The following is a 13,460-nucleotide window of genomic DNA, read 5'->3' as shown; positions in this document are numbered from 1 at the left end:
AGAAAAAAAAACAACTTCTGTTGAACGATCCATGAAGAATTCTGGACAAAAGGTCAAAGATCATTGTCGAATGAACAAAAGGTCAAATTGAACTTTGAGGGACAAAAGGACGAATGAACAAAAGGTCAAATGCACAAAAGGTCGAATGGACAAAAGATCGAAATGGACAAAAAGTCGAAGTGGAAATATATTGTTTTTGACGAATCTCAGCAACTTTTTACCGCCCTGTTTACTGAGATCTCAGTAAAATTGATTGCCGACCACTCGGCTGTGCAAATCTCTAAGTGCGTAAGTTCAAAAAACCAACATCAAAATTGACAAAATATTGTTCAAAAATACTCTGCAAATACTCGCAAGGAACTGCTCATGATTTAAAGATGGAATATATTCTAGAAAATGGCAGTCTCTTAAATTGCAGTAATAGTAACTATATCATCCTCCAACAATTTGACCTATTTATCAATTTCAACCTTTTGTTCATTCGACCTTTTATTCATGCGACCTGTTTTTTTTTCATTCGACCTTTTCTAAATTTCGACCCTGAAGATACTTATGGGAAGACGAAAATAATTGTTAAAATAAGTTTTGATTTAAATCACTGCTGTAGCTATGAAGCATCCCTCGTTATGTTTATAGAATACATTAGTTGCCTATTCTAAAGCAAAGGCGCGCTTGTTGGTCAATTAAAAGTGTCTCCGGTTAAACAAATCAGTGAACTATATTGCTAATGCACTATATTTGACAGATGGCAATTATTTTAAGGACTGCGTTTTGCAATAAAGAAAAAATCTGTTTTCCTATGACATAAGTGACGTTTCTGGAAAAATTTTAAAAATTTAAAAATTTGCATTTGGTTTTTCGAAAGTTAATGTCTCTGAGAATTTATTGATACATAAGCAGGACGCGAGAAATCGCATCGCATCACAACTGAGAGAAATCTCACACAAGCATAACACAGTCATCATCGCCTACGCAAGATGGTTCTGTAGATGTAGGTTGTATTTACTTGTTAATCTTCTGAAGGTAAGCAGCCAACAAACAATGTTGGTATGTAAAGCCAAGCCGGCAGAATGGCTCATCGTATAACCACAGACAAACAGACATAACACTCGCAAGTTGTTCATCGATCAAGCATTTAACGGTTGATTTAAAAGTATCGTAGTTGGTAGTACCGCCACCTGTGGCGCGCATAGTCAATTCCCTTCCATTTGACGTTTACACATTACCGCCATCTGTTCACCGTACTACCCACCACTGTGTATTCAACAGATGGCGGTAATGTTTTGGCGACGATGTTTTACAGTGAGAAATATTCAATGTGTTATGTCTGTTTGTCTGTGGTATAACTACTACCATACATACAAACACAATGTGACGGTGCAAGACGTTGGAAAACCGGCTTTCCAGGTTTATCGTTTCGCACTCGTTCAGTGGGGGACAATGTTTTCCAGAGAAGATGTTGTGGTAAAGGAACTTTAAATATTTTTATAACTTTATTCGTTAGTGTTGATCACCGTATGTTGATAATATACACTCAAAAAATTCCACGCGTTCGATCGAAGTGTTTAAACAATTGATTTTTCATATGCACAATCTCATTTATTTTAAGTGTAGTTATTTTTTTTTGAAATTTTGATAATCTTTCTCTATCAATTCAAGTATTAAAAACAGATGGATTTGAAGTGTTTTGCCTTTCAATGCGATGTAAAATGATTGTTCTGCAAGTTAAACATCGAAAACTGAGTTGTGACTTCATACTTATCAACCAGCCTCATATATGAGAACAATCGTGGCCCAGTGAGATCGAATGAAGACAACTGAAGCAGCACACCCCATCAGTACAGGATCAATTCCCAAATCAGACCCATTGAAAAAAGGCATGTATACGCTCTGCCTTCTGGCAGCTTTGTTTTATATATTCGTCGATTCAATTTTGGAGTTGGCAAAGTAGAAGACGATAAAGTAGAATATTGTAGGACATTGAACTATGATGTGGAAAGCTATTGATATCACCATGTAAGACACATAGACTGTGTGCCACAATTCAAACCAATAGCACAAACGAAGTGACAGACGGAGCGGCTCGAAAACTTTGGTGACTAACCTGCTATTGCAATTTTTCAGTGTACCACATGGTAACACCACTACTACTGGATTGTACCACATGGCAACACTACTATTAGATTGAACTAGCATTTTCACCAAATCTCGATGAACATTTCAAATGGTCCTATCTGCTTTGATCGATTCTCTTCATCGACTTTCTCTTTCGGTAATAACTCAGCTGCAAAACCTTTCCCTGTTGTATTTGACGTTTTGGACGCTAGATAAGAACCTCCTTTATCAAACTATGTGGTAGAATTAGCGCGAAATCTGTTTGCATAGCAGTGGTTATGAAAAGAGAAAGTCGATGAAGAGAATCGATCAAAGCAGATAGGACCATTTGAAATGTTCATCGAGAAATGTACTAGAATGTTTTGGTTCTATCTCATTCACTCTACTCAAAACTGAAATGCATAAAAAAATGACAAAATGATACGCACTCTTTGCACACTGTCAAAGAATCATTGTACACAAAATCAACTTTGTTCAAATCAAAACAAAAAAACTAACCCATCTGGTGGATGGTGGCACAAGCTTCCAAGGAAATTCTATTACAGTGAACCACATTATTTTAATGGATTTCTTCGCCAGTTAGTCGTCTGTAACTTCGTTTGTGCCAATAGTGTTGCATGGTTCAAAGCATTAGATTCACACGTGAAATGGATGTGTTTCACAATAAGTGCAAAATTAAGTGTGATACACATGATGATGACGTGTGGAATTTTTTAAGTGTAAGCCACGGAGATGATTGAATTATTTTCGCACTCACCTTAGGCAGCAGTCTTCGGTTGGAAATCGATCCAATCGGAGGTAGATCGGTCTTCGCAGCTATAGAAAATCCCAACTGCCCAACATAGCAACCCCTTTAAGGCGGAGTGTGTTTGGATAGCGTTCTCGTAGCTTACGGAAGTGTGAATCGCAGTCCCGTCGATCAAGTTTGGTATATATAGCCCGAGGAGGACGTGACTGGGGAAATCCTCGCCTGTTAGTGGAGAGATTCAGGTTTCGCAGACGGCACCAGAGTGTCGAACGGTCTCGAGCCGAGTGCAACGAAAATCGATTGTGGTCTGCTGAAGAACGGCAGAAATATATACTTTGAACACGTGGAAAGTGGTGTTTCACCGTTGGAACCATGGACAAGTGCAGTGTGCTGTTCGGTAAATATTGTTGCTACATATGTCGCATTATTATGATTATTTATGGATGGAAAAATGCCATGTATTTACTGCTAAATTAAGGTTATAAGATTCTATTCTATTAGAACAAGTATTATTTGAAAGATCTTTTGATAATTCGTGAGCAACAACATTAACAGAATTGTTTGTCATGCGTGTATGATTATGAGTATGATTCCGCATGGGTGAACTCAACAGTGGTTTATTATGTACATTCTGCAACTCATATTATTTTGTGTCGGAGGTAGCCACAATCAAATTTAAGACAAGCAATTTTTTTCGTACATTATCTTCCAAAAAAAGGCACGGAAACAGCAAACATTCAATCGCGGGGATTCCCTAGCTCATTCAAACCGGTATTGTTGCGTTCTGTTCAAGCCTTAAATCGTCTCCTAATGTCAACGCTTAAAGCAAGAGCATACACATCCGACCGAACCGAACGACAAGAACAACAAGCTCGAGTTTTATATTATCAGAGCTAGTGGTTTGACCAGTTTCAGTCACAGTCACCGCAAGCATTGATGAACTCGAAAACGGGTGATCCCGGGTTTTCCCATAAGGCCCAAGTTATACGGTAAACCGGTATCATCTCTTTAAGTGCCGGATGATTGTGTGGGCCATCTATGCTAGTGGATTTCAGTCGACAGGCACACATGATAACAGCACGCATAAGTATCAATGACCCAGGGGGAACGACACTCATGCAGATGCATTTTATTTCAAAAAAGAATTGGCTATGGCATGCGAGCGGGATCGAAAGAATAGATCGTAATAGGACAGAAGCAGAGTCAATGTTATAATAAGAGAGTCCCACCAAGAGTGAAGCCAGAAGTACCAATCGAACTGTCAAGCGGGGTAACAAACAAGCAAAGTAAATAAACATTATTGTTCCTACAACCAGTGAACTACAAGTATTGCATTCATTAATAATAATATTTTAGTAATTTTAGATAAAAGACATTTCTTCGCTTTATTTAGTGCATTGTGGTATTTATACGTTATAGCAGCTTCGTTATCGACATGAAATTTTTCACTTCTGAATGAAAGTCATCCGATGCTAACGCAAACAATCTGGTTGCCGTTTACTCTGGCGAAAAATAAATCACAAACAGTGCTGCTTGTTCGTAACATTTTCTCTTGGCAAGACTCTTATTATAACATCGATTCTAAAACTGAATATCGAAATAAAAAAAAAAAAAACTATTCGATGAAATCAGACGTAACATTTGATAACGGCACAAAGCTTTTGTAAACAAAATTGTTAAGGCCCTTTAAATGCGAACCGAAGTACGCTCACGCAAACCAACAACATCATCGGATAGGGGCAACTCTCACCTTTCCGAAAGTGGTATTGGTTTGCGTGGGCGTACTTTGGTTCACGTGTAAAGGGCCTTAGAAAGTTTGTTTACAAATGCTTTTGTGTCGTTATCAAATGTTATGCCTGAAATATTCCTCTTCCTGTTATTTTATGGTATGTGTGTGAGCATTTATTTGTATAAATCCAGTTCACAAAAGCAATTGCACTCTATTTAAATAATGACACGGAATTATAAGGACATATTGTGAATATTTAGATTATTCAGCCTCAACTCTATATCTGAGCTTTCAAAATATTCTGAAGGTATTAAAATTCACCTTGCAATGTTTTTTTTTGCATCAAGGAGTGCGTGGATTTTTTTGCAGACAAAATCAGCTGGATGATTTAGAAAGAATGGGTCCAAACTACACATAACAAAAAAGAAAACAAATTAATAAAGCCGAAGCGTGCTTAGCAAAATTTGAGGACGATAAAATTATATCACTATAGTATAATTAAAGACATATTTTTGGGATGATTAAATACCATTTTGTTTATCATTTTTTAATCTGATTTAGTAAGAATTGAATGATAACATTTGATTCATGACAATAATTATCGGGAAGGTCATCAAAAATACCACTGATCGCAGTAGGCTCAGCCCACGGACGGTTGGGTTTTCATGAGCTGTCACGAATTTATCTGTTTTTCCACGGAGTGATTTTTCAAGTTTAAATTGTTTTTTTTCTTTCTTCAAAATGTGTGATAAGTATTTGCACGGTTGATTGGTATTGTAGTGAATCTTATGCGCGTGCGTTTTAATTGATAAAATATCGTAACTGGTGTTATATCGGTTAGGAAAAGGACCGGTTGAGAGTGTCTAGCTTCAGATATCCCCATTATACCCCGTTCACATTACGTGATATACGCTGTCTTGCAATGAGCACTCATACATCTAGTTTTCACTGGAAATCCTATGTATGAGTGCTCATTGCAAGACAGCCTATATTACGTGATATAGGCTGTAATTTGAACGGGGTATTAGGGCCCACCTGGTCCATCAAGTGGTAGTTACGAAAAAAGAAAGAAGCGACCGAAGGAGGTCTCCATTTGTGACATTTCATAGCAGTTTTTCGGAGCTCTGAAAAGTTTACCAGTTTTGGTGCGATTATTCCATTTTTATCTATAAATTAAAACATTGGAGGCAGTTGGTGAGATCTATCCATTACACTATTTTATATAAAATAGTCCTTGCATCTCATATTATTGTTACATTAACTCTTACATAACTTGGAGCATTTGGTACGGTACACTCTGAAAAATCGTCACGTCTGATTTAAAGAGTGTCCACGATGAAATTGCCACACTATGAAATTGCTCTAACTTTTTAACCGTTGGGTAGAATTTAATGAAAATTTGGGTGGATTTAGTTCATAGTGCATTATTTACATCCTGCAAATTTTAAAGTCCTGTGATCAAAACTCGTGGAAATGGAGTCGAAAGAACAGCTCGTGCGTGATAAAATCTTGCGCATTCATCACGAGAACAAGGATCTCTCGCATCGTTCCATCGCTAAAACGTTGGGAATCGCGAATTCCACGGTGTCGCGAGTGATTAAGCGGTTCGAGGAACGGTTGACCACCGATCGGAAGCCCAGAAGTGAAGGAAAAAGTATTCCGTACAACACCAAAAATCACAACCGCGTAGTTGGGGCCTTCAACCGAAATCCGAACTCAAACCAACCGGTAGAAACTAACGATTTTAAATTGGCTCACTACTTGACTAGCCTATTGGTCCCAAGCAAACGATTAACGTACCCTATTCTAGTTGAAATTCTATTACTACACTATGTTTGTTTTGATTCGCTATGAAAGTTTGACAGATAACATCAGGGGTATGTGGATTCATGCAGAACATGCAGGGGTGAGTGAAATAGCTTGGGACTGCTTGGGACCGTTGTTCTGGTACTGAGTGAGCCAAAAATAATAATGATTTTCTTCGGGACCCAGTGGTCTTAGAGTTACCTCTATGGTACTTATCCGTATCACAACACAACGTAGGAAACCCGCCCGTGCGCAATCACATAGTTAAGGAAAATTCCAACAAAAAGGCTTACGGAAAAGATTCAGTGTATGCAAACTGGTTAAAATAGATGCTGCATGGATGCTTCTTCTTCTTTTTCTTCTTTCCTTTATTTAACGTCGGTCTCTGTTCCGCAATATAGTGCCAATCACCGACGGACATCGATTGCCATCCATTGACGGCAATCGAATGTGCAGGAAGGCAGCTTTCACTCCTGCGTAGGATATCGTACCCATTCAACACACATGGGCCGGGACCAACGGCTTTATTTCCTTCCGAAGGAAGACGTGACCAGAGATTTTTATGCCTCAGAAAAATCCCACCGACCTCGGCTGGGATTGAACCCAGACCCGTTGGGGTGTTAGAAAGCAGTCACGCTTACCACTACACCACCGGCGCCGACTGCATGGATGACAACCACCGTACAGTCAAGTAGTGAGCCAATTTAAAATCGTTAGTTTCGTATTGATTGTTGCTACTACTATTCCATTTCATGAGGACACCGTCTCCACAATTATTTAGTAGATTCTAGGGTTACATGTGGTTCCACTATAGCCTGATTGATACAATTGATAATTCAGCGGATCGGGTCGATTGCATCAAGAGGGATCGATCTGTCTTGAACCGAGGCTTCGAAGAATGATAGTTATTATCCGGTTGTATTTATGTTTGACAGCTGCGGATGTTGCTTCTTCTTATTTGTGAAATGTCGATGCTAAGATGTATGTGAATCAGCAATATTTAAACTGTTCGTTAAATACGTGATCGATGATCAACTTGCGAGTGTGATTTCTGTTTGTCTGTGGCAAAACAATATAGTGGTTCGCAGAATTTCGTAAATTTTTTGTCATTACGGTGATCCATGTTTAACCGTCGATATCGTTGAAGATTTTTTCTAAATTAACCTCAATAACTGCCGCTCTATGTCAGAGTAAACAGGTATAATAGAAAGAATTTGACAGTGAGCATGCATAAGGGCGTATACGCGATGATCGATTCTCTTCATCGATTTTCTCTTTTGTTAATAACTCTAGCGAATTAACGTTTCTTGGTGCGTTTGCTGTTGCTTTTGATAGCCAATACAATCTGTTACAACTCTGCATTGAAAAAATTCTAGAAAATTGATAAGAACAGATAAACATGTTTTTGGAGCCGAGTTAATAACGAAAGAGAGAGTCGATGAAGAGAATCGATCATTTTAGAGTGGTCTAATCAAAAGTAGACCCGAGATATCCCTTTCTATTTTTTTTCCTTGATTTGTTTTCCGTACTGAGTACTAATGCTACCGACGCCACCCAAGCAACATTGCTAGTTTTATCGAGGTTTTAAAGCACTCTACAAATCTAAATCATTGTCTACAGAACCCTCATAAAACCAGAAATGTTACTTGGGCAGGGAGGCAGCTCCCTCACCTGGACCCTACCTATCGACCCATCAACTCACGGACCGGGGATCAACGGCTTTACTTCCGAAGGAAGGCGTGATCAGAGATTGTATGTCCCTTTCTCTTCAAGACTACAATTATGGAATTAATGAGGGCTTCGTGTAAGTGAAAGAGTTCGCTGAGAGTTCGAAACCGAACAAAAATCCTGAGTACGGCTCTGGTTAAAGTACATTAATTCATTTAGATTTCTAAAGAGTACATTTAAACAAAATGGTGCAACAAAATATGTATTCAGAAAATGTTAGGAAACATTCGAAGATATCTAAAGGCATCTAATTCAAGAAATTTGTAATTTAAAGGTGGTTTAGTATGAATTCCATGGAAAATTGATAATTTTACCTAAAGTCAAAAATATGCTATATTTAAAAAAAAAATAGCATAACTCAAACCAAATTTGATTTCTTAAGGTTCAAGTTATTTGATGCATTGAACTTCAATTCAAAATTTTAACTATACTAAAAAAACTATTTACTCCTTGCTTCCAAATTTATTCTAATATTGAAATTCTTTGTTCCAAGCTCTAAATATTGCAAATCTAAAGTAAAAAAGTTGAAAAAAATATAATAAGTTAAATTTTTCTATTTTTTTTTGCAGTGTTCCTGTTCGTAGTATCCCCGATTTTAGCCACCAACCAGGTGCAACAAATCAATTTTCGTATTGTGGATACATATTGTACATCTTCATCGAGAAACAGTAAATGAGATCAAAACGAATGTGCTACTTTCATTTTACTTCTCATAACATCTCACTTCTCAATCGCTAGGTTTGATGCCCCTCGAAGCTTTTCAGTCGCTTTGCCAAGGCCTTCAAATGATTCCATGCTGTAACCACTTGGTAGATCATATCCGAGCCAATCCAGATTTGCATCTGTGCGCTATCAATCAGCAAGGCTACCAATTCATCCAAAACGGATGCCATCCCGTGATCAGTAACAGAAATTCTTTCGATGAGCCAAACATTGTACGATTGGCAGCTTCACAGATTTATTTCCCTTCAGACCAACTGACGCAAAATTTCAAACAGACAACTGCCAGCCCACATCAGGTACAGACTGGTTCGCATGTTTTCATGTTCGGCGATGATTCCAAAAATAACATTAAAGTGAAGACTTCGACGTCGGCTTATACACAGAATCCGCGGCCTAGCCATCCTACTGCTGTCCAGTCGCAATATTCCGGTGCTACCACCCCCTCGAATAGCAACGATTATGATTACGATGACGAAAGAGTGCCGATTGAGATCGGCTCTCGAGGCTACCAAGCCATGCACTTTGCTCTCAATCTATTCAAGGTGGTTTAGAGGCTCAATTTCCAGATATGCCAGTATACTAACCAATTCCACATTGCAGAATCTGGATCGACCAGCGAATGGAGATTCCGTGATCAGCCCTCTTCTGCCGCAACTACTCCTATCGAATCTGGTGGATTACGCTAGTCCAATAGCCCGGCAACAACTGCAGAATACCATAATATTGGATTCACACCGGTTATCGGATATGACCAAGACCTTCGATAAGGTTTCCAAATCATCGCCTAACACTATCGAAACCGCAGCGGCCAACTTCGTAGCCAAGGATGTTAAGCTGAACAACACTTATCTAAACGATGTTCGACTACGGAATGTGGACGTACTATCAGTGGACTTTGGCAAACCGACTCTAGCGGCCAATACAGCTAACAAATGGGTCTCCGAAAAAACCCACCGCCTTATCAACGAGGTTCTTAATCCCGGTATGTTTGTCTAGTCTGCTAAACAATAATTCAATCCTAACGAATGTCACCCACTTTAGGTGCAATCAATCCTTACACTCGCGTGCTGTTGGCAAACACCATCTACTTCAAAGGCAAGTGGAAGTACACCTTCATCGAGACGAACCCCGGATCGTTTGAGTCGAGTCCAAACAATCCACGCCAGCTCAGTAAAATGTTCCAACTGAACAAACTTCGTTACGGTGAGCTGAGCTTCGCCGATGGCAACGGCCTTCGCTGGGTAGAACTTCCGTACGAGGGTGCAAACCTAGCTATGTTGATATTCTTGCCCACCCAGCGGCATCAACTGGAAGCATCCCTCCGTCAACTGAAACCCCAAGATCTGGCCAAGGTGATGGCAGAAATTCAAGCTTCCTACATCAACACCAAGGTTCACCTGCACATGCCGAAGTTTACGCTGACGGATACGGTGTCGCTTATACCGGCCTTGAAAAGGATGGGCTTGCATTCCATCTTCCAGGATGGTGACGCTCTTCAGTACCTGGCCAATGAATCGACGGTGGTTTCCGATATCACTCAGCGGTCGTACATGAGCGTGGATGAGTTCGGTACCAAGGCTACCTCGGTGGCTTCGCTGTCGATCATTACGCTGAGCATCACTCCCCAGTACAAGGATGTAAGGTTCGACGTTGATCAACCGTTCCTGGTGATGGTTGTCGATAAGCAGGAACGATATCCGTTCTTCATTGGACAGATTTATGATCCACGGGAATAGTTTCGAAGCTGTAGCTCGATAATAAAGTGGAATTGATTCACGGAGAAATGTTTTTTTTTAATTGCTTTAATAGGCTTGATTTTCATTTATTTGGAAGGCACAATTGCGTTAGTTTTACGGAGCCGATAATTCATTGTTCATTGATTGTAACAAAATTCACTTATTTCTGTGTCAACTAGGGTGTTTTTCACGGTGAATACGAAGTGAAGTGACAACTTTTCACTCACGGTGCAGTGATTCCCATTTGATTTGCCCGGGAATCACTTCACCGTAAATGACAACTTGTCACATCACTTCGTATTCACCGTGAAGTGACTGCCGCAATAAGGGCCATTATCGAAGAAACGTACCATAGAGGTAACTCTAAGACCAGAAGGTCCCGAAGAAACGTGCTCAACTTTTTGGCTCAGCTCTGGTACTTTCTTCGGTCCCAAGCTAATCGATACACCCCTCGAAACATAGGAAAATCCACGAACCCCTCATTTCATCTGTCGCTATGAAAGCGAATCAAAACAAACATTGTTTTTTTTTTTTTTTTTTTTTTTTTTATATTAATTTATTTGTACAGGCTCAATCGAATAAACTTTACAGAGCCGGGTTATCATTTGCATTATACATGATTAATGTCTTAAATCAAGAGTTAAAGGAATTGAACCGATTACTCGCGGTCGTCTCGAGGTTAGTGGAGATTTACAGTTTTTTGATGGGGAAAGGGAGAAGGAGGTTTGAAATATGATTTATTATACAAATATTTAATTAATCCTAAAACATGAACTTATTTCTATTCATCTTGAAAACAAACATTAAAAAAAAAACTACACGCACAATACACAAACTAAATACAAGGTTAATCAAACTTACAATCTAAGGTTAGTATTCGTAAAGTAAACATATATGAGTTTCATAAACTCCAGATCGCGTCTAGCCAAAATATCCCGAACTGGAACATTAGGTTGTCTACCTCGAGCCCGAAGGGAATCGCACAGCTCAGATCTGACTCCACGATGCTCAGCACAAGACCAAAGGATGTGATCGGCGTCTTGGTAACCTTGTCCACATTCACAGAGATTGCTGTCTCCCAGCCCAACACGAAACAAGTGAGCGTTTAACGAATAGTGATTGGACATGAGGCGAGACATCAGACGAATGAAGTCTCGACCCACATCCAACCCCTTGAACCAAGGACTCTTCGACACCTTAGGGATGATCGAGAATAGCCATCGTCCCAAACTTCCTTCACTCCATTTATTTTGCCAGCTGGCGAGCGACTGTTGACGATAAATGAAGAAAAATTCATTGTAGGCGATTTGTCGATCGTAAATATCGCCTTGCATAGCGCCCACCTTAGCAAGTGAGTCCGCCTTCTCATTGCCCGGAATCGAGCAATGAGATGGGACCCATGCAAAGGTGATGACAAAAGATCTTAAAGATAAAGCACTCAGAAGCTCTCGTATTTTCATGAGAAAATACGAGGAGTGCTTTACCGGCCTCATGGATCGAATAGCCTCGACAGAACTGAGACTATCCGTAAAAATAAAATAGTGATCTGGTGCAAGTGAGGCGATCGTTTCTAGCGTATAGTGTATTGCCGCCAGCTCAGCAACATATACGGAACAAGGAGCTTGAAGCATTCGAGAGGCGCTATGAAATTCGTTAAAAATACCAAAACCAGCGGACGACTTTATTAGTGATCCATCTGTGAAGAACGATCTTGCGGAATCAACTTGGCCAAACTTTGCAGCGTAAATTGACGGAACAATCATGGAACGATGATGTTCTGGGATTCCACGAATCTCCCGCGTCATAGATAAATCAAAACTAACTGAATTGCCGAAGTCGGAGAAGCATACACGATGGGGATTATGCTGTGAAGGGCTGACATCCTGAGTTATGTACACGTAGTACAATGACATAAAACGAGTTTGAGGGTTTAGCTCAAGAAGCTTCTCAAAGTTTTCGATTACCAGTGGGTTCATAACTTCACAACGGGTGAGGAGCCTGAGGGACAATTCCGAAAACCGATCTGATAGTGGCAACATGCCCGCCAACACTTCGAGACTCATCGTATGAGTCGAGTGCATGCATCCTAACGCGATACGAAGACAACGATACTGGATCCGTTCCAGTTTGATGATGTGAGTTTTAGCCGCCGACTGGAAGCAAAAACTACCATACTCTAAAACCGATAAAATCGTTGTCCGGTACAACGTCAGAAGATCTTGTGGATGGGCTCCCCACCACGTTCCGGTAATTGATCGAAGGAAATTGATCCTTAGTTGGCATTTTCGTCTCAGATACTCAATGTGGGATCTCCAGGTGCATTTTGAATCGAACCAGACCCCAAGATATTTGAAGGACATAGAATGAGTGATCGGTTTACCCAAAAGTTGAAGCTTTGGTTGTGCTGGGCTATGCTTCCTAGAAAAAACGACCAACTCAGTTTTCTCCGTGGAGAATTCGATACCTAGCTGAATAGCCCAAGTAGACAAATTGTCTAAGGTATCCTGTAAGGGTCCTTGCAGGTCGACCCCTTTGGGCCCTGTCATAGACACTACGCCGTCATCTGCAAGTTGTCTCAACGTGCAGTTGTCACTTAGACAATTGTCAATTTCTCTGACGAAGAAATTATACAAAAGGGGGCTTAAACATGAGCCCTGGGGGAGACCCATGTAACTAAATCGAGAAGCTGTAGAGTTTCCATGAGAAAAGCTCATATGTTTCTCTGACAGCAAATTGTACAAAAAGTTATTAATTAATGGGGAAAGGCCACAAGCGTGGAGTTTGTCTGAAAGGACTTCAACCGATACTGAATCAAAAGCCCCCTTAATATCCAAGAAGACAGATGCCATTTGCTCTTTATTAGCAAAAGCCAACT

General features: G+C 40.0%; 1 protein-coding gene across 1 annotated transcript in view; it reads left to right on the top strand.

The window, feature by feature from the left end:
* Spn100A (Serpin 100A) overlaps window positions 1-10,633 on the top strand; it is a 78,737-nt gene extending 68,104 nt beyond the window's left edge. The window contains exons 8-11 of the mRNA XM_065230964.1: window positions 8,696-8,794; window positions 8,865-9,391; window positions 9,450-9,831; window positions 9,891-10,633. Coding sequence (XP_065087036.1) covers window positions 8,696-8,794; window positions 8,865-9,391; window positions 9,450-9,831; window positions 9,891-10,585 — 1,703 coding nt within the window. The 3' untranslated portion in view covers window positions 10,586-10,633. The remainder of the gene's footprint in view (window positions 1-8,695; window positions 8,795-8,864; window positions 9,392-9,449; window positions 9,832-9,890) is intronic.
* Window positions 10,634-13,460: the final 2,827 nt, after the last annotated feature.

This window comes from Ochlerotatus camptorhynchus, unplaced genomic scaffold (assembly GCF_037179485.1).
Source record: "Ochlerotatus camptorhynchus isolate MF236.1 unplaced genomic scaffold, CSIRO-AGI_Acam_v1.1 ptg000335l, whole genome shotgun sequence".
In the NCBI taxonomy this organism is placed as follows: domain Eukaryota; kingdom Metazoa; phylum Arthropoda; class Insecta; order Diptera; family Culicidae; genus Ochlerotatus; species Ochlerotatus camptorhynchus.
Note: the sequence above shows the minus strand (reverse complement) of the source record. Positions and strands in the feature narration are given on the sequence as shown.